Source organism: Bubalus bubalis, chromosome 5 (assembly GCF_019923935.1).
Source record: "Bubalus bubalis isolate 160015118507 breed Murrah chromosome 5, NDDB_SH_1, whole genome shotgun sequence".
Lineage (NCBI taxonomy): Eukaryota > Metazoa > Chordata > Mammalia > Artiodactyla > Bovidae > Bubalus > Bubalus bubalis.
In genome coordinates, this window is record NC_059161.1 from 37,240,801 (window position 1) to 37,261,827 (window position 21,027).

A 21,027-nucleotide genomic window follows, 5' to 3' on the forward strand; every position below is an offset into this window, starting at 1 on the left:
GCCTGGAGCCAGACGCAGCCCGCAGCCCTCACCCCCGCTCTGACCGCTCGCATCCTCCTCCAGATGCTCTACCTGCTCTGCTCCTGGCCTGAACTGCCCGTTCTGAGCGCCCTAGAGTTGCTAGACTTCAGCTTCCCCGACCGCCACGTGGGATCCTTCGCCATCAAGTCCCTGCGGAAACTAACGTGAGTCCCGCGGGCTTCCTCTACCTCAGAGGGCAGCTTGGCCCCCACCGCCCGGGGCCTAGGCACAGGGTGGGGACCTGCCCTAGGGCTCTGCTCAGATGAGGCCGGCCTCCCGCCCCAGCCCCGCCCCCTCGTCAGCCTCAGACCCTCTCCCAAGACGCGGAGCTCCAGGCCCCAGCCGGCCTCCCTTCTCTGCAGGGACGACGAGCTTTTCCAGTACCTGCTGCAGCTGGTGCAGGTGCTCAAGTACGAGTCCTACCTCGACTGCGAGCTGACCAAATTCCTGCTGGACCGGGCCCTGGCCAATCGCAGGATCGGCCACTTCCTCTTCTGGCACCTCCGGTAGCTGGACTCACCTGCAAGGCCACGGGGAGGAGGGGCCTCTTGCCTGCTGGCCTCGCGTTTCCCACCAGCTGGCCGGCCCGGGTGTCCTTGGCAGCCGGGTCCTATGGGGCTGGGAGGGGCTGTGTGGCCCCACCAGGCAAGGCTCAGCCCCTGCTTCCTCCCCCCAGCTCCGAGATGCACGTGCCGTCGGTGGCCCTGCGCTTCGGCCTTATCATGGAAGCCTATTGCCGGGGCAGCACCCACCACATGAAAGTGCTGATGAAGCAGGTGAGGTGTGGCACCCCACAACCCCGCCTGCACTCCATGACCCCGCCTGAGCTCCGCTTCCAGGCAGGGTAGCGCCGACCCATCTCTGTAGAACCCCGTGGGCCCCGCACGGGCTCAGAGCCTGCTCCTCAGTCCACCCAGGACACCCTCCCATCCTCCCGGCCAGGGGGAAGCACTGAGCAAACTGAAGGCCCTGAACGACGTCGTCAAAGTGAGCTCCCAGAAGACCACCAAGCCCCAGACCAAGGAGCTGATGCACCTGTGCATGCGCCAGGAGACCTACCTGGAGGCCCTCTCCCACTTGCAGTCCCCACTCGACCCCAGCACCCTGCTGGCTGAAGTCTGGTAGGTCCCAGGCCCCAGCCAGGGCCTCCCCTCCCCCAACCCCAAGCCAACCCCAGGCCTTGGGGAGGTCCCGCTGCTGACTGCTGTCTGCCCCTTAGCGTGGAGCAGTGCACCTTCATGGACTCCAAGATGAAACCCCTGTGGGTCATGTACAGCAACGAGGAAGCAGGCAGTGACGGCACCGTGGGCATCATCTTTAAGAATGGGGACGGTGAGCAGGCGGGCCCCAGGGAGGACATGGCTTCCACACACCCTGCCATACTGCTCTGGGTGGGGAGGGAGACCCTGCTGAGGGCGGAGGACTCCTGGAAGGGGAGCTGAGGAAAAGACAGAGTCCCGGGACTCGGGGGCCTGGGCATGGCTGGGATTGGTGAACCCGCCGGAAACTCATGCCGTTCCTCCCCGGGGCGACTGTGCAGACCTCCGCCAGGACATGCTGACCCTGCAGATGATCCAGCTCATGGACATTCTGTGGAAGCAGGAGGGCCTGGACCTGAGGTGAGAGGCCTTCCGGTCATCCACGTGAGCCTGTGCCAGGCCTAGGACTGTATCCTGTTGCAGGGGCCCCCTGTCAAAGCTGACATGACTGCCTCAACCTGAAATAAGACTGGCTGGTCTAAGAAGAATTTTGTTGTTTTTGTTTAGTCACTAAGTCATGTTCAACTCTTTTGTGAGCCCGTGGACTATAGCCCACCAGGCTCCTCTGTCCATGGGATTTCCAGGCAAGAATACTGGAATGGGTTGCCATTTTGCCCTTTAAGGGATCTTCCCGACCCAGGGATCGAACCCCCGTCTCCTGCATTGACAGGCGGATTCTTGACCACTGAGCCACCCAGAGGGACCAGTTTAAAACTCGGGGTCAGGGAGGCAATAGGGCCATAGGATGAGGATAGAGAATGCCAGCCCTGGCCCGTGGCACCTGTCTCCCTCTATGGTTTCCTTTGCTCCCCAGCATCCCTGGCTTTCTGCTCCATCTTCTTCATCCAGTCACCGGGATTTTTCTTTTTGAACAAACATGGGCTTAGCCAAGGTGCTGACTTTTCCTCTCTGCATCTTGGGTTCTGGTATGACATCTCTAAGGAACTTCCCTGGAGCCCTGGAAGTCAAGGGCTCCTCCCCAGTACCTCTTTTGCAGCAACTTGAATAGCATCTCCTTTGGCTTTTGTGCGTTAAGCTCCTCAGGGTCAAGAAGCCCTTGGGGCAGCCCTTGACCACTATGTCTGCCTGCCCCTCCTCCCACCCGGCTAGGATGACCCCCTACGGCTGCCTCTCCACTGGGGACCGCACAGGCCTTATCGAGGTGGTGCTTCACTCAGACACCATTGCCAACATCCAGCTGAACAAGAGCAACATGGCGGCCACGGCCGCCTTCAATAAGGATGCTCTGCTCAACTGGCTCAAGTCCAAGAACCCTGGGTAGGTTTTGCGCCCTCGGGACAGACAGCCTTTCCTTCCCAAGGGGTGGAGTTTGGGAATCAAAGGCAAGAAGGGCCTGTGACAGTCTCTGGGGCTTCTTGCTCACCCAAGGACCATCCCATAGACACTGTTGAGGGGTGGGGCAGGTCTCTGTTCCCACAGGTATAGGTTAGTTACTGCCATGTAACAACCACTCTTTGCTGCTGCCACTGCTAAGTCACTTCAGTCATGTCTGCACCAGGCTCCTCTGTCCATGGGATTCTCCAGGCGAGAATACTGGAGTGGGTTGCCATACTCTTCTCCAGGGATCTTCCCGACCCTGGGATCTTATGTCTCCTGCATTGGCAGCCAGTTTCTTTACCTCTAGCACCACCTGGGAAGTGTTCCCCCGCCTCCAAACTTTAGGAGCATAAATCACAAATCTGCAACTTGAGCTGGCTCAGCTGAGTGGTTCTTCTGCTGGAATCACTCACGCAGCTGATCTCATCAGGTAGCTTGATTTGCCTGGAGGGTGGCGCATCTGGGGCCTCTCTCCACATGGCCTCTCTTGCCTTAGCTTCCCTCTGTGGCAGTGAGGAAGGTTCAGGAGCCGTAAGGTACCTTAAGGACCCAGCTCCAGAATAAGCCCAGCATCACTTCCTCCATGTTCCAGTTGTGCAAGCAAGTCACAAGGCCAGAGTAGAGGGAAGGGGACAAGGACTTAGTAGAAGAAGCTGCAAAGTGGCGTGGCCATGGTTTCCTTCCCCACCCCCCAGGGAGGCCCTGGATCGAGCCATTGAGGAGTTCACCCTCTCCTGTGCTGGCTACTGTGTGGCTACCTATGTGCTGGGCATTGGCGATCGCCACAGCGACAACATCATGATCCGAGAGAACGGGCAGGTGGGTGCCTGTTGGCTGGCCCCAGGCCCTGGCCTCTGTGCTCTGCACAGAGCTGCCGGCAGAACCCCCTCCAAGCCCTCCCAGCTCCTTTGGGCCAGGCGCCCTCCTTTCTGACTCCTTTTCAGTCTTTGCTCTCCCCTCCCCTCAGCTGTTCCACATTGATTTCGGCCACTTTCTGGGGAATTTCAAGACCAAGTTTGGAATCAACCGTGAGCGGGTCCCGTTCATCCTCACCTATGACTTTGTCCACGTGATCCAGCAAGGGAAGACGAATAATAGTGAGAAGTTTGAAAGGTGGGAGTGCCTTAGACCCCCCCGTGGTGCTGGGGGCCCCAGGTGGAGTCAGCTCATCCCTGGAGGGGCAGTGCTGGGGGTGGGTTAGAGGAAACTGGGGCTTTGTGTACACGGCTCTTTCCGGGATAAGAGTGGGCCGGCCCGCTGGCTGGCTGGGGTGGAAGTGGCCGGGAGGACCCAAAGCCCCCTCCCCGGCCTCTCCCTGCAGGTTCCGGGGCTACTGTGAGAGGGCCTACACCATCCTGCGGCGCCATGGGCTCCTTTTCCTCCACCTCTTTGCCCTGATGCGGGCGGCAGGCCTGCCTGAGCTCAGCTGCTCCAAAGACATCCAGTATCTCAAGGTAAAGGCCAAGGCAGGGCCCCATCGGGCAGGAGACCAGGGAGCCCGACTTCCTGAGACCCCCCCAACCCCCAGGTGTGATGGACCCACAGGGCCCACTGGCCTGGGACCCGGATCTGGCAGGAAGCAGCAGGCATTAACCCGTGTTCTGCCGGTACCTCCTCTGGCCAGCCCGCCGCCCCCCCACAGGCTGAGGGTATTTCCACTTGCACGGGAGGGTTCCCTCTGTGGTTAAAAGATATTTTTCCTTCCTGTGTCTTTTCAGTTTGTGAGACTCTGGGGTGGGGAGTGAAGGGCGGTGGGGCCACAGCCCCTGCCTGGTGTTCTCTTTGGTGCCCAGTTCCCGGGATGAAGCCGCTCCCCTGCTTCCTCCTCTGGCCAGCTTCCAGTGGAGAAGGCCAGATCCTCTGTCCACATGGGGCTTTGGGGCCAAGACCTCCTGGAATAAGCTGACATCTTATTTTGAGGATGGGTTGGGGGGCTGCCTTGGTTTGGGGTCAGAAGGAAGAAGCTCTTCGCTGGGGAGATGTTGTGGGGTGCTCTCCTGACTCCTCTGTGAGGAGGGGGTGTTACCTGCCCAGAGAGGGCAGAGGTGCAGGGGTCCCTGTTGAGCAGGGCCCAGCCCGTCAGGGGGACACCCACTTCTTCGGTTTTGCCCCAGGATTCTCTGGCATTGGGGAAAACGGAGGAGGAGGCTCTGAAGCACTTCCGAGTGAAGTTTAATGAAGCCCTCCGGGAAAGCTGGAAAACCAAAGTGAACTGGCTGGCCCACAACGTGTCCAAAGATAACAGGCAATAATAGCCCCTCCCAGCCCTGCGCCTGGAGACAAGCAAACTCAGTCTTGGGAGGCGAGCACCCTCAGCTACCCTGCAGGGCCAAAAGGCTGGACTGCATCCTTGGGAAAGAACCTACACGACTGCCTTTTGTTTACACTGGTTATTTATTTATGACTTGAAATGTTTCAGGAACTGAACAGCCATATATAGAAATGCACCCTAGAGTGGGGGCGGGGCGCTGTCCTCCTCGTGCCCATCAGAGCCCTGGGCTTTGATGGGAAGACACTGTGAGCCGCACACCTCAGGCTGCATCTTGCCGAGGGTCTATAACCTCAAGTCTTCCAGCTGGTGGATCTGGAGCCAGCCAAGACTCCTCTCTCCCGCATGGGGGCTGCCTCCTCCCCAGGCTCCCACTGCGCTGCACACGTGTCCGCGCCTGGCGGTCCAGACAGGGTGCCCACGCCTGCTCACCACCTCCACCTGCGTGCTCTCCATTGACTGAGTTCTGGGCAGCTCCCAGAGGCGGCCTGGGTGCCCTCCGGATTCAGGGAGGGTACTTCTGGATACGGGAATTCTCATCTCTGCTGTAAAGCGATTTTGTTTGCGGGTAAGAAAAAAAAGTAGCCCAACTACTTACTGACCTCTGTAGCTCGGCGTGAAGGTGAGGGGGATGGCCCTAGCCCCCATCAGGTTGAGTGCATGCTGGTTCTCAAGCCACATTAGAAAGACGGGAGCTTGACTGAGCTCACCCTGGTCATGGATCAAGAGGCAAGCTGGTACAATTGTGCAATTGTGTGTAACCTCCCTCCCCTTGAAGTAGGTTTTAGGTAGTGAAAGACGTACCTCCTCTCCGAAACACTCACTTTTGAGACTCTGCTCCCAGGACCTAGGTAACAGAGGCATGAGTCAGGGGCAGGGGGGCATCTTTTCCTCAGACAATACTTAGCCAGAAAACGGTTCAGGCTCAGCCTTGGGTACATCTGAGGAGCTCTAGGAATGCAGGTCCCTGGGCCTCTGTCAGCCTTTTGGAGCTCACTCTGGAGACAGGGCTAAGAATCTGGGTTTCCAGCAGCCCACGGGTGGGCATAATACAATCAGCAGCTTACTGGGGACCCACAGGGCGACACCACTTACCTCTCAAAGGCCTTGCAAGGCTCAGCAGTGCCAGAGGTTAACTGCCCTCTCAACAGCCCAAGCATACAGCTTCCAGAAGAGCCTGGGGGACTAGCCTGTTTCTCTGTTCATTAGAGGTGGCTGAGCGGCACCGGCCGTAGCAATCCATGCCACCCACAGAGCTCCACTGACCAGACCCTGGTTCCCAATTAAGTGCTCAATTCATCAGACCCATCTCACCTGTCTGGGAATAGGAAAAGCTGAGTGTACATCTGTCTATTTATTTAAACGAGTCTGTGCTTCCTGGCATGGACAGCACACTGTGTATACACAGCAATGTTTGGTTTGGGTGCATGGCCTGTGTGCCCAGCGAGAAAAGTATTTTCTATGTTTTTTTTAAAAAACCATTTGATGTTTCCGTATGTGGAAGGTGAGTTCGACATAATTGATGAAGGTTCAGACCAGTAGTCTGAAATCTTGAAGTGAGAGGTAAAAACAGATTAAAAGAAACAAAAGCCTTTGTATGTTATGTTCTTGGCTCAGAAAGAAACCAAGGGAATGTAGGATTCAAATGAAAATGAGACTTAAAAAAACCCACTCTCCCACTGGAGTTAGAACCAGACTTTATTGTATGTATACATTTTCTGACCTATTGTCAATATACACATCTGAAAAGTGATACCACAGCCGCTACAGATAGCGCGAGAACGGTTCTGTCTCCGCATGAACATCTACCCACGGTCTAAACAGAGCAGCTACGGAGACAGTACATGGAGGGGTGGCCACACATGACACGGGACAGCTGGCAGTGTCCTCGAGACTAGCGGTTATGATCACAGCATAGTGTTCAAAATTATTTTCCCCAGGTTTTAGAAATCTAAAATTTTACATGTACATTAAAAACCAAGTGCTGTAGGGTTTTAGCTCCTGACTGCTGTTCTCTCCTTCCACCACCTACTGGGCGTGGGTTGTATCCCTGGGGCGGGCTCTGGGAGGAGGGGGGCACAGCAGTTGCTTGGGAATGGAGCGCTGCCCTCCGGCCCCTGGGCGTCATTTCAGCAAGGTTCTGAGTATGGATTCCCCTAGGCCTGCTGCTGTCTCCAAACCAAGCGGTTAGAGGGTCTGCACCATCTGCACGGTCAACATGCACTCCCACCAGCAAGGAAAACGACATCTATTTGGTACGGACCCCAAAGCTGCACCTCTGTGAGGAGCTGCTGGTCCTTGGAGAAGCGAGTACACACAGCCAGGGACCCCAGCTCCCCTCAGCCCTCTGCCAAATCAGAAATCGGTAGAATCCCAAAGAAAAGACCTGACCTTTTCCAGCCTCCGAAGAGGGGTCCCTGGCCCGGTCCCCTCCTGCCAGGCAGCACAGTTTTGTGCCTGTCTCTCCTCGTCCTGGGTGGGGGTGGGAGGTGGGGTGCGGGGGTCTCGGTCCCTCCCACGCTCAGTGTCTCCACTTCACTTTGCATCCAGCCCTGGGTTACACTAGCACACAAGACACGAGGAATCCCAGTTTATTTACAAAATATTAAAAAGTCAGTTTATCATCTACATATTAGCCCCATTCTGCCATTTTATACATGCACTAGTGTGGAAAAATAAAAACTTTAAAAAAAAGAAGAAAGGATTACCAGGTGGGAGTGAGCAATTCTAACCCTTTGTCAAGGAGTCCAGTCACTGCAGCTTTTCTGGAGTTGAGCGAGCGTCAGCTCCTCACATAACTTAAGAGCGATCCCGGCGAGCGGGAGGAAGGAGGGTGGCAGGGGAGGGAGCCTACGGGCCTACACACCAAGCAGGGCAGCGACTGGCGGTGGGGAGGGTCTGCAGACCTACTGGCCAGAATGACTTTGTACATCATGGACCCTGGGGGTGGGCAGCGATGGCAGCAGAGTCTCCGGAAGCAGGAAGGAAGACGGGGTGGTGGGGGGGGAGGTGCGCTCAGTAGCTGAGGGTGGAGTCGTCCCACTCCAGCTGCTGCTGCCGGTTCGCGGTCTGCGGGTCCCCGTGCTCCCCCTCGTCCTCCTCACTGCTCTCCGACTCAGCACTGGTGATGTCGTCCTCCTCGTCCCCATCCTCGCTCTCCTCTTCCTCCTCCTCCTCTTCCTCCTCACTGCTATGCTGGTCCTCGTATGTCTGACAAAGGGACAACCCAACTGACCGGGTGCTGAATCCAGCCAGAGGGGCTGGACTAGGCTGGAAGAAGCCTCACCACAGACAAAGGGAAACAAAGCTCTGGTCACCACCCACAGTGTGACCAGGACCCTGTATCAGGCCCCATAGGCCTCACTTTAATTGCAGGGTCGTGGTAAGGACCACACGAAGCACAGGAACGTCGGTGGTGGGGGTGGGGGTGGGGTGGATGAGACTCCCAGGGGCCCCACACCTACCTCCATGGGGTTCACGGTGATGGTCAGGGCAGAGTCATCCCAGTCCATCTCATTCTCTTTCCCGGTGTCCTGGTCCCGCATGGTTCTCTGGTGTGCAGCCCGGATCCGGAACACCCCCAGGATGATCATGAAAACCAGGAAGCTGACGCACACCACGATGACGACGGTGGCCGTGCTGGGCACGACTGGGGCAAGAGGAGACAGGACGGCTGTGATGAAAGGACCTGTCCTCGGCCGTGTGCCCTGGGCCTCCCTACTGCTGGCTCCATCAGCCCCCAGAAAACAGACAGATCTCTGAGAAAAGGCTCAGTGCAGGGGTTTGACCCCTTGCTGCCTTGTCTTTGCTCCTTTCCTTGTGTGATGGGGAATAAAAGCTGGGCTGGCCAGTGGCTGTTCTGAGCCAGGGGGAAGCCGGTGCTGAGCTCACAGCAGGAGTTGGGGCAGGAGAAGGCAATGGCATTCCAGTACTCTTGCCTGGAAAATCCTATGGACGGAGGAGCCTGGTGGGCTGCAATCCATGGGGTCGCTAAGAGTCAGACACGGCTTCACTTTCATTTTTCACTTTCATGAACTGGAGAAGGAAATGGCAACCCACTCCAGTGTTCTTGCCTGGAGAATCCCAGGGACGGGGGAGCCTGGTGGGCTGCCATCTACGGGGTCGCACAGAGTCAGACACGACTGAAGCGACTTAGCAGCAGCAGCAGCAGCAGCAGCAGCAGCACAGTCCTACCTGCAAACGGGTGGGGGTTGGCCAGGTTGTGACCCGAGAGGTCAATGAAGGAGCGGTGCTCGGGGTGGACGAACTGTGGCTGGGCAGCTATGTGGCTGGCGTGCTCCATGGGGTTGGCTGTGTGGATGACATTCACCTGCAGAAATGGAAAGGCAGCCCGGATGTGTGTGGGGAATGGACATGCACTTGACCAGCACCACCAGAGTGGGCCCTGGATGGGTGCTGGTGGGCGGAGAAAAGGACAGAAGAAGCCAAGGAGGGTGTTGTAATGATCTGATGTTGTCACACAGCCAAGAAAAAGCCTGCTCTTGTAATAACTCATTTTTATTGTGCCTAATAAAATAATTCATCCACAACAGACTGGAGGAGAAGGCCCAGCACCACCAGTGGCCCTTTACCTCGGGTCATCTGAGAAGCCTGGGCACAGACCATGTCCCTCTTTTCTCAAAATCACAGCCACATGAAAGAGCACAAATCACAGGTTTTCTTTCTTTCAAATCTGCTACCCTTGGCTCAAAGAACACCCTCGTGGACACTTCAGCCTTGTGAGTCTAATTCTGGGGCTGTGGGGTCACAGTGCAAGTGCTCAACTGCTAACTTCTGGTTCACTCCTCTGGGGCACAGAAGCTCTGAGTGACACTAGACATGTCAGAGTGGCCACGTGCCCCCGGCCACCTGGGCCAGAGTCACCACGACCACGTTCCTCGCAACGCAGTCCTGCCCTGGGCAGAGCATTCACTCCTAGCAGGGCCAGGCCTCTGCAGAGAACCTCCAGGCACTGCTCCTTAGAAAGCAGTGTCAGATTTCAAGACACACCCTTGCTCCTCAGCCCAAGGTATCAACCGCCACTCAATCCTGACCACCTCCCTCCAAGGCCCCTCCAAGTCCTGGGCTGAGGGAACCTGTGAAGGGGGCACCGTGCCGGATCCCAGCTCACCCCAAGTACAACCTGTCACCCTAAACCTGTGCAGGTCTAGCCTGAAGCAGTGCCCCCAGTTGGAAAAGGTGACCCACCCCGATGAACCCCAACAGTGACCACTACAAATGCCCTGGAAATCAGCATTTGCAAACATCAGGGTCGTAAGTGGGAGCTCAGTCACCACGCCACTGGCCTTTCTCTGCAGAGGCCGGCTCTCACCTCCACCTGGAACTCGTTGCTGACATAGCGACCATTCAGCTCAGAGCAGACAAGCTTGAACTTGCGGTCAAGCAAGGACCTGGTGTGCCAGTTCCGATAGCGCAGTAGGTGTAAGATCTCCTCATAGCTGGCCATGGTGTCAACACCTGCAGGCGAGGAGGAGACAGCAGTGTGGAGTTAGGAACATAGGCTGCAGGCAAATGCAGGTGGTTCCCAAGGCACTCAGCCATGCCTGGCTGTCCAACTGTGGGGTATCTCCCCCTCCTGAAGGGCGTGTGCCATAACATGCCCAGACGTCCACCCTTTATGGGGATGGGGCACCAGGCAGAGCTGCCCTCCCCTCCCCATCTGGAAGCTGGCAGCCACGGCTCGGCCCAGTTAACACTCTCCCTTCCCGCCCCATCTAGGGCTCCCTCCAGGTTTTGAGCTGGGAAGACCGCTCCGAGCTGTCACTCTTCCCACCTGTGAAGACCACGCCCATGTCAGAGCTGCTCATTTCGATGCCCTTCTGCTGCAGGCGGGCCGCGTCCACCTCCAGGCTCTCCTGCTCTCCATTCAGTTCTTCTCCCTCCACTGTGACCTCACAGGTGTCCAGGTCGTGCACGATCTCCTCTGACACCAGTGACTCTTGAACTGCAAAAATAGCCCAACCGGAAATAGCAGAGGCCGTGGAGCCTGGAGAGGAGGTCACAGCGACAGCCTGCCTGCTCATCCTCAAACTCACAGAGCCCTTTTAGGGACCATGGATGGAGGTATGGGACAGTCACTTTCAAGAACTGGGGGTGTTTTATGCGTCTAAGGAGGACTGAATGAATAGAGAGAAGGTCTGAGAATGGGGGGCGGTCTGTCCTGCTGGGACTGCCAGCCAGCAGGAGCATCCCCCAACTGCATCTCCTGCCTTGGTCTCCATCCTCTCAACCCCCAAGATCTATCTGACTCTGATGTCAAGCTGGGAAAAGATCAAAGAACCACCCCCTCCCCCAATAAGTGGGTTTCCAAAGATCAGAAGGAGGTCCAGCCCACAGTCAGATTTTAGAAGCAAATCCAAAACAGCACAGAAACATTCAAGTTTCCAAAACCACAGAGGAAAAGGGCAAGGATTTTTCCCTGGCAGCCGCAGTGGGTTTCAGCTGCACAGTTTAGAGCTGAGGCAGGGGCGACTGTTCTGGGCTATCACCTGTTGGGTCCTCATCCCCTTCCCCTTCGGGTTCCACTTCTCTCGTGATGGTGCTGATGATCCGAAGCTCGGGGAAGAGGAAAACCCCCTCCGAGCTTTCAAATTCGGAAGCCGCTCGAGCAAAATGGTGGATGCCGCTCAGACTGATCTTGGGCTCTTCTGGCTGCAAAACCATTATGTAGCCATCCACCGGGGGGATGGAGATGCAGGTGGCCTTGTTAAAACACCTGTCAACAAGGAAGGGGAGGGGAGGGTCAGGGCTTGAAAAGATGGCTCCTCAGGCTATACTCCTGGAGGAGGAAATGTCATAGGGTCACTCCAGTATTCTTGCCTGGAGAATCCAATGGACAGAGGAGCCTGGCAGGCCACAGTCCATGGGGTTGCAAAGAGTTGGACGTGACTGAGCACAACACTCTCTCACTCACACACACACACACACACAACTCAGGCCACACAAGGGTGCTCGGAGGTGGCACAGGCAGGATTCCACAACCACCTAGGGGACAAGACGCTGGCCACTCCCAGGATGTGCTTCCAAACATCACTCAAAGTTTCTGGTAACAAGTGACCATAAGCTTACAGAAGGGAGGCTGGTTTGTCCTAAAAAACTTAAATGCACATGTTTTCTTCTCAAGGATCACTGGGCAAAGACAGACAAGATTTACTGCTAACAAATCAGCACCTACTTGACTGTGCTGGTGATTTTGAGTCTTCGGATCCCTGGGGTGGGGAACTGTCGTGAATTAAGGTAGGAAATGTGCTGCATGGCCTTATCAAGCTCCCCCACGTCCTCTCCCTCCAAGGTCAACATCGACTGAGTAGGGTTGGCCTGGATCTGAAATGGCACCAAAACAGACAGGAGAGGAGTAAGGTTCTGTCTGCAAGGAGGTGAAACCATGAACGCGCTGACAGAGAATTAGCTTGGGATTGATGTGAACTGGTGACTTAGAAGAAAAGCTTGTAGAATTCCAGTGACCATGACCCTATGATACGACAGTAAATATCAAAGGCGCAAACAGATCTGTGATATTAAGAAGAAAAAGAATGTCTGGTCTTTGTCCCTGGTTTCTGGCACAGACCTCCTAAGACCCTTGGAATTTCTTGAGGGAGAGGAGCATCTTTTGTTATTCCTCATTAAGCCCCTTTCAACCACCCCAGAGTTTACCTTAATGAGGTGACTCTTGGTGGAGCCCTAGATAGTTTCTGGATAGGGACTGGTTGCTAGAGAAACAAACCATGTGGTGAGAGTGGACCTTCAGTCCTACCCTTGAAGGGAGAGAGGCTGGAGACTGTGTTAATTGATCACAGTGGTTAATGATTTGATCCATCATGCTTATATAATGGAATCTCTACAAAACCCCCAAACAACAGGGTCTGGAGAACTGGATTTGCAGACACAGCAAGGTGCTGGGGGGTGGGGGGTGGAAGCCCTGTGCACTCTCCTCACCCCTGAGCATCTCTTCCACCTGCTTGTTCCTGAGTTGCATCCCTTACAATAAACCAGTAACCATAAGCAAAGTGTTCTGTGGGGTTTTCTGAGCAGTTCTGCAAATTATTGAAACTGAAAAGGGGGAGGGGTTTTGGGAACCCTGGACTTGCAGCCAAGCTGGATGGAAGTGTGGGTACCGCGGGCCTGGAAGCTTGTAACTGGCAGCTGAGGAGCAGACGTCTGGTGGGCAGTGGGGCCTAGTGCCCAGTCAGTGTCAGGATGGAAGTAGACTATGGGACAACTGGGGAGCAGGGGCCCAAAGAGCTGGAGAGTTAGGGTGTGGTGCCAGAGGTGCGAAGAGTAAAAACAGATCAACCCTTGTGCCAGCGGCCTTTACACTTGAGGTCAAGGAAGGTGTGGGTGCAGGGGAGTGCCTGTGTTACCTTGACACCTCTGCCATTGTCTTCGGGGGTGTGCAGGTCTAGCCCCTCTTTGCAGGTATACAGACAGTCAATCACCTTCTTATCTGTGAGCTTCCCAGAACGGATGGTCAGGCCAGCCAGATTACCTCGGAAAAACTGGGTCATACGCAGGTCACCACCTGTGGAACACGGGGGAGGGAAAGCAGAAATTGTGGGGGCAGCCTGGGGCCTCCCATCTCACTTTTCAATGTGGTGTTACCGGTGGTGGTGGCTTGATGGGTGGACATGCGGGTTAGTTCCTATCAGATCCTGTTAGCCTTGCAGCTGACATGGAAGCACAATGAGGAAATTAAATGGTTTATGATCATGCATGTGGCCCGGAGAAGAGAGGAGCTGGTGGTGATGTGTCCCTCACCAGAAGCCCAAAGGTCCCATGATTGTCCCCACTCGTGTGGCCACTCCCCAGTAAGGGTGGTCCATGCTGCACTGGTCACCATGGCACACAAGTGACATCTTACTGGTGCTAGTCTCTTCAACCACTGCCTTCTCAATCGGCTGGATCAGATGCTGGGCTGCCTTTTCAAAATTTATTTATTTTTGGCTGGACCATGTGGATGCAGGATCTTAGTTCCCTGACCAGGAATCACACCCGGGCCCCTGAAGTGAAAGCGCTGGGTCCTGACCACTGGACGAAAAGGGAATTCCCCTTAGGTTGCTTTTTTCTAACTGAGCATATTCCCAGAATACATACAAACTCGGGGATGAACATACACAAGCAGGAGTAGAAAGATGATGTTAAAACCCCAACCTGCACTTAGAAGCCTAGTATCAAGGCCACTCAGATGGCTGTTTCATTGACTCGCAGCATGCCTGTCTCCAACTACTGAGGACAGCTGAGGCGAGTGAAGATGTTATAAGAAAAAGCCAGAAAGGGGCCCTTGACAGGTTGTCACAAAGAGCCAATATCAGGAGGTAGTAAACCCTGTTCCTACACTGAAGGAGAAGAGCCTGACTGTCAGCAGCACATCTCAATCCTGACAAGGACATTACACGCAACATCACTGTTAGGGATTGAGATCTCTAAGAAACATTATTTAGAATTTATTATCGGGCAGGACAGAATATCTAGACACGAGTCTTTTCCTGTCTGGTGGTTCAGACACACAAGCAGCAGGAGGTAGCCTCCCAAGCCTTGCCTGTGAGATTTCAGCAAGGTGTCTCAGGCAGTGGGATGGGGTGAGATATGATGAAGGGGATAAAAGAAATTCCCATTAGTGCCTCTCATGAATGAGTCATTTGCTCTCACTTCAGCTGGGATCAGCACGGGCAGAAAAAGGAAATCCCATGATGCAATGGGGCAGCATAAGGCAAAGCAGCAGCTCAAGACAGTGTCTGGGACCCAAATGCAACTGGGGTGTCGCATGCGGAATGGGCAATGAATGGAGGTCTCGTCTTTAAATGAAACACAATAGTGAACCGTAGGCAAGAGTCCAGGGACCTGCAGAGGCCAGAGGCACAGGCTCAGTTTCATTGTCACTTTCAACTCCTGAATACTCTGTAGAAAAGCAAGACAGACAATATAAAAGGACCAAGAGGTTAGGCTCTTCAGAACTGGACCTTGAAAATTAGTTTCGAAAAGTTACCAAACCCAAAGAGAACACTTCGCCTCTCATCCCTCTTGACATACTCCACACCTGGATGAAGCTTGTACATCGTCACCTTTTACCACCCCAATGCTTCTTCCCATCCTTTTAAAAAAAAGTTTAATTGTAGTTGATTTACGAAGTTAATCTCTGTTGTTCAGCAATGTGATTCAGTTACACACACACACACACACACACACACACACACACACACCCTTTTTCATATTCTTTTCCATTATGGTTGATCAGAGGATATTGAATATAGTTCTCTGGGCTATCCAGTAGGACCATGTTGTTCATCTTTTTCCAGTCTTTTATTTTACCTTCCTACAGCCTCCTTGCCAAAACACAAGTTGGATTCAAAATAAGACTGAGTGAAAGCCGTGCGCTCAATTCACTCATCTCCTCAACCTGCCCAGGCAGGACCCAGCCAGATGGTGGGACGGACCCCATGCAAATGGCAGCCCTCTTGGACTACAGCGCCAGCCTTCCTGATGGGGACACACACATCAGCATCCAAAGGGTGGTATGTAGTGAATGTGTATGACTTTTGAAGGCTCAAAAGGAGTACATAATTGGTCGAGACTTTGACTTCCAAGGGACAGAGGAAGGAAGGCATTTTTAACCAGTTTTTCTGAACAGGAAGGGAGTCAGAGATTAGGGAACTTAACCCAGAGAAATATACTCAATCAGTGACGGCTCGGGGACAGCAGCTGCTGTCCCCACCAGTGTTCTGGGTCCAGGCACACACCCACCCGATAAGAGGACAGAGTCTCCACTTTCAAGACTGCTTCCCTGTGTCCGCCCCATCTTGCAGAACAGGCCTCTCCACCTTTAGCTTTAGCTGCAGATGAGTGGGCTCCAGGCCAGGTGTGCACAGGTGAGCCCTGGGGTCCACACAGCTCCCCCGTCCCCTAAACACACAGGTGAGCCCTGGGGCCCACATAGATCCTCTGTCTTCACAACCCACAGTTAGAACTGATGTTTCTGTTGATGCAATGAGGGGAACTCCAGCCTGAGTTCCCCATGGTGAATTTGAAAAGAAGGGATCTCAAATCCCCTGAAAGGAAGAAAGGAGATCTTTTTTCCTATTAACTGCAATTTTTAAAAACTTGTGTTTGGTTTGGAGATCTAGAGAGATTTTTCTGGCTGAGGATGCCGAGAGGGCTGAGGTAGAAAGAGGTGAGAGAGGGCGAAAGTGACGGCCATCTGACAGCAGAGGCACCAGGACATGAACGGGAAGGCAGACTGGACTGTGAGGCTTATTCTAACCCATGCAACGAAGCTCTCAGAATACAAAATAACACTTAGGCTGGCTCTTGTATTCTTATTCAAGTCTTTACTGAGAAATTGTGGAAGCTAATATGAACTGAAATTTTAATAACAAAAACTTCCGATATGCCCAATAATTTATTCCTCACTCCTTGGTCTCACGTTCTCATTTCTTACAACCGACTGTCACCAGAATTAAATCTGGGAATTCACTGAAGAAGTTCACTGTGAATACTGTCGTATTCCTTTTCATTTGAAAGGATCTGCAGGAAAATTATGAAATTCAATCCTCCTAAAAGCAGCAAAACTGTCTTGGAAACTGTTGTTGTTCAGTTGCTCAGTCATGTTGGACTCTGCAACCCCATGGCCTGCAGCCTGCCAGGTTTCCCTGTCCTTCACCATCTCCCAGAGTTTGCTCAAATGATGTCTTGGAAATTAGGCTCTTTCATAAATTTCTAGTCTAACTCCAGGTACAACACTTCCACAGAGAAGGAAAAGGAAGGCTGATTTAGCAGGTACATGTGATGATGACACCCCGCAGTCACCCAACAGAGTCAAGGGCAAGGGCTGGAGGCGGGGCCCCGTGAACCTCAACAGCAGACCAGGGGACCCGTGAACTTGGGTGGGAAAAATCACATGCTTATTTTCACTAACTTCTAATATTTAGTTTTCCCTTTCCTTATAAATGTCAGCTACAAATGACAAGAATATTGGAAGAAACCGTGACTTTGCAAATAGAAATCATGTCCCATTGCATCGACAAGCATTGTTACAAAGCCCCTTGCTATTCTGACTCACAGCAGTTAACAGATGTGCCTGATCTTCACATGTAAATAGTGGCACAAATGTTACTATTTCACAAATAAGGGCTTTTAGCACTTTCATAACTGTATGTACTTCAATCTAATTCGTCCCCTTTGAAATCCTATGTATTTTATTTTATAGAGTCATAAGAAATTATCCTTCTGAGAAGGGATCCTCAGGCTTCCCAGACTACCAGAGGAATCCATGGCACAGAAAAGGTTAACACTCCTCATTCGGTGGATCAGAGAGAGACCCAGGCCTGAGTGCACCAGCTCCAGGGGTTCAAACCCTAGTGCCATGTGATCAGCTGATTAGCACGGCTTGCTTCTTTTCTTCATCTCAGTTTTTCAGCTGTGAAATAGGGATAAAAAGAGCTTCTGCCCCACAGACGTATCACTTAGAATTAATGAGATAATGTATGTTAAGCCATAAGCACACAGCCTGCCACTTAGAAAACAAAAATAAGCTGTATTGTCTTGCTGGTGATTGTCGTCACATCCCATCTCAGTCTTTTGGCAGAGATGCCCACAGACTCTTCTCCAGTCCTCACTGAAGTGCTTCTACCAGGCTACCAAGCACAAACACTCTGATGTGCCCTCTGGGCCAGAGCAACTCACACATCTGCTGTTTCTGTGTTTTTGTAAACTTTCCAATCAACAGATTAATTTATAAACATGTTCCTCAACACACTCTCTCTCTGCACAACGCTCCCTCCCAGGCCCTCAGGAAGGGCGTTCCCATCCTTCACTGCCTCCAGCGAGCATCACAGAGCTGCCCCAAAGCCTTGCACAGCAATGCCCCCAGAAAGGCAACACCAGGCAAAGGAATGAAAAGATAAAGGACAGGACAGCAAGGAATGAGAATACTGAGAAGAGCCTGCTTCTATTAATATCAACACAGCAAAGAAAAAGTATTGCTCCTGAGACTGAGGGGGAAAAGGAGTACCCGTGACCGTTACCTTGCCAGCAAGCCCCAACCACGAGCTGGGTTTCGATCTTGGATGGATGAAGTGGGTAATCTTCAGTGACAGAGAAGGGCTCATGAGGGACACCGTCGACGTAGAGAGTCACACTGGGGATTTCCACGTTGAGGACGTAGTGATGCCATTCCTCGTCACAGACCTGTGGGGCCAAGGGAAGTGTTAGGTGTGTAACACCCTCCTTCCTTTTCACCCTCCCACACAACTGGACACAAGAACGAATTTCTGTTTTCCTAGAAAGGAAAAGATTTAATGCAACAACAGGGACTTCCTTGGTGGTCCAGTGGTTAAGACTTCGCCTTCCAATGCAAGAGCTGTGGGTTCCATCCCTGGTCAGGGAACCAAGATCCCACATGCCTTGTGGCCAAAATACCAAAACATAAAACAGAAGCAATATTGTTAACAAATTCAATAAAGACTTTAAAAATGGTCCACATCACCAATCAATAAATAAAAAAGCAACAAAATATGTCTCTTCCCACCGTGTCTCACCCAAAAGGCCCAGGTGACAACCACCTCAAGGACATGTCAGACTTGGGGGCAGGGAGGGGCGCTTCAAACGGTGAGCTGCCCAACCCGCTTCTGCCAGGAGTGTGACACGAGGGAATTCTAGTATGGGCAGGATGGACACCACTCGGGGGGCTGGCAGTTCCTTTTCTGGATCAAAATGAAAAATACCTCCCATCTCAGAATGAGGCCCACTGTGCATCATGTGCTTTCCTTTCTCGGTTCAAAGGTGATGCTCTATACAAGTATGAACATTAAGCTCAGGTGGCCAAATTCAACTGAGTTCCTCTCCTATCACTGAGTATCTCCCTTGCTGTCACACAGGGAGTGCTGGTCTGCAGTCTCCGAGGCCCCAGCTGGTCTGGCACTGGCCTGATATCTGGCTTATATTTTATGCAAGAACAGGGACAAGCAGAGAAGGAGATACTGTGGGATGAAATTTCTAAACATGCCTTTCAAAAAGTTTGCCCAAAGCTTCCCCGGTGGCCCAGTGATAAAGAATCTGTCGACAAACGCTGGAGACATGGGTTCAATCCCTGATGTGAGAAGATCCCACATGTGGCAGAGCAACTAGGCTGTGTGCCACAACTACTGAGCCCCTGTACTGCAACTACTGAAGCCCACACATTCTAGAGCCCATGCCCTCCAACAGAAAGGCCACTGCAAAGAGAAGCCGGCGCACCCCAATGGGAGAGTAGCCCCTGCTTGCCGCAACTAGAGAAAAGCCCAAGCAGCAATGAAGCCAAAAATTAAATAAATGAATAATTTTTTTTTCCAGTTCAGTTCAGTCACTCAGTCGTGTCTGCCTCTTTGTGACCCCATGAATCGCAGCATGCCAGGCCTCCCTGTCCATCACCATCTCCCAGAGTTCACTCAAACTCACGTCCATCGAGCTGGTAGCCATCTCATCCTCTGTTGTCCCCTTTTCCTCCTGTCCCAATCCCTCCCAGTATCAGAGTCTTTTCCAATTTAAGTTTGCCCAATTTACCTTTTAGTTCTAAGAAATTCAACCAAGGAGAAATTGAGAGCTTAAACAGGCCAGAAACATCAAAATAAATGAAGACATTACCAAAGATTACTCCCAAAAGAAAAGCAACTGCCTTTGAGCCTGAGGAAAAATTCAAACCTATAACACTGTATATATGTTTAGTATATACTCATGATATGTGTGTATATAAATGTGTCATCACATATTTCTAAATAAAGGAATTACACAGTAATTCACTTTTGAGATAGGTTCAGTTCAGTTCAGTCGCTCAGTTGTGTCCGACTCTTTGCTACCCCATGAATCACAGCACGCCAGGCCTCCCTGTCCATCACCAACTCCCGGAGTTCACTCAGACTCACGTCTATCGAGTCAGTGATGCCATCCAGCCATCTCATCCTCTGTCGTCCCCTTCTCCTCCTGCCCCCAATCCCTCCCAGCATCAGAGTCTTTTCCAATGAGTCAACTCTTCGCATGAGGTGGCCAAAGTACTGGAGTTTCAGCTTTAGCATCATTAAGATCTTACTTTTAGTTTAAGTCTTTATTTCAAACAAGTTCTGTAATAGAAGTTTCTTCAGAAAGTAATTTATATTACATTCCTAGTTTTACAGATATTACAGGTTTCTAGGGGATTAGTAGAATAACTCTGTACTTAAATATCAGTAATATTTGGTCAAAGTCCATGAGCATAGTCTGAGAAGACAGTAGTCAAATTCAAGTGCGTCACTAAGTCGTGTCTGACTCTTGCGACGCCATGGACTGTTGCCCACCAGGGTCCTCTGTCCATGGGATTCTCCAGGCAAGAATACTGGAGTGGGTTGCCATGGCCTCCTCCAGGGGATCTTCCTGACCCAGGGATCGAACCCATGTCTCTTCTGTCCCCTGCTGGCAGGCAGGTTCCTTACCACTAGGGCCACCTGGGACCACTCCAACTACTCACTTTACATCAACAATAGCCTCGTTCCCCTTTGTGTGCGTGTGTGTGCTCACTCACTCAGCTGTGTCTGACTCTTTGAAACCACATGGACAGTAGCCCACCAGGCTTCCCTGTCCATGGCATTCCCCAGGCAAGAATACTAGAGTGGGTAGCCAGGGATTCTCCAGGGAATCTTCCTGACTCAGGAGTTGAACCCAGGTCTTCTGCATTGCAGGCAGATTCTTTATCAACTGAGCTACACAGGAAGTGAAGATAGCAGTAGAATTAGTATAATTTAATTTCCTTGAAAACAGGGAGATGGGGAGAGTGAAACCCCAAGCCACAGACAACACCCACGACAATACTGCTGAAGAGGTGACTACATGAATGCTGAGACAAGCCAGGTGGAGAAAAGCAACAGGGTTTCAGATTCAGGAGATACCAGAGGGTGTGAAGCCACATTAAAAAAAAAAAACCTTTATAAAGACAACAGAAGGGAGAGTTCAAAACTTGAAGCTAGGGGGGGAAAAAGTCATGCTGATCAACTATCTCTTTTCAAAGTGTAGGAAAGCTAATTTCATGTAAAACTGAGGGTGGGGGAGTGGAAATGATCATGACTCAATTTCACATGAAGTTTTTAAAAGGAAAAGAAAAGACAACCAAAGGGAATAATA

At 52.5% G+C, this 21,027-nt stretch overlaps 2 protein-coding genes across 16 annotated transcripts in view; one reads left to right on the plus strand and one right to left on the minus strand.

Annotated features, from left to right (window-relative positions):
• The window catches only part of PIK3CD (phosphatidylinositol-4,5-bisphosphate 3-kinase catalytic subunit delta), a 61,257-nt gene extending 54,776 nt beyond the window's left edge, over positions 1–6,481 (plus strand). For 6 of the 7 annotated variants that reach the window (XM_006076693.4, XM_006076696.4, XM_044942967.2 and 3 more), the window contains exons 13-23: positions 64–185; positions 384–527; positions 698–797; positions 964–1,142; positions 1,241–1,353; positions 1,562–1,640; positions 2,391–2,558; positions 3,314–3,437; positions 3,586–3,731; positions 3,940–4,072; positions 4,733–6,481. In XM_006076693.4, the coding sequence (XP_006076755.3) occupies positions 64–185; positions 384–527; positions 698–797; positions 964–1,142; positions 1,241–1,353; positions 1,562–1,640; positions 2,391–2,558; positions 3,314–3,437; positions 3,586–3,731; positions 3,940–4,072; positions 4,733–4,870 (1,446 nt within the window). In that variant the 3' untranslated portion in view covers positions 4,871–6,481. The remainder of the gene's footprint in view (positions 1–63; positions 186–383; positions 528–697; positions 798–963; positions 1,143–1,240; positions 1,354–1,561; positions 1,641–2,390; positions 2,559–3,313; positions 3,438–3,585; positions 3,732–3,939; positions 4,073–4,732) is intronic. The other variant, XM_006076697.4, reaches the window with a different exon arrangement.
• An 86-nt stretch (positions 6,482–6,567) lies between these two features.
• CLSTN1 (calsyntenin 1) overlaps positions 6,568–21,027 on the minus strand; it is a 75,321-nt gene continuing 60,861 nt past the window's right edge. For 2 of the 9 annotated variants that reach the window (XM_044942968.2, XM_044942971.2), the window contains 10 exons: positions 17,925–18,087; positions 14,725–14,802; positions 13,269–13,426; positions 12,083–12,231; positions 11,397–11,623; positions 10,682–10,852; positions 10,220–10,365; positions 9,082–9,217; positions 8,352–8,560; positions 6,568–8,097 (listed from right to left, as the gene is read on the minus strand). In XM_044942968.2, the coding sequence (XP_044798903.1) occupies positions 7,903–8,097; positions 8,352–8,560; positions 9,082–9,217; positions 10,220–10,365; positions 10,682–10,852; positions 11,397–11,623; positions 12,083–12,231; positions 13,269–13,426; positions 14,725–14,802; positions 17,925–18,087 (1,632 nt within the window). In that variant the 3' untranslated portion in view covers positions 6,568–7,902. The remainder of the gene's footprint in view (positions 8,098–8,351; positions 8,561–9,081; positions 9,218–10,219; positions 10,366–10,681; positions 10,853–11,396; positions 11,624–12,082; positions 12,232–13,268; positions 13,427–14,724; positions 14,803–17,924; positions 18,088–21,027) is intronic. The other 7 variants (XM_025285859.3, XM_025285858.3, XM_025285861.3 and 4 more) reach the window with 5 other exon arrangements.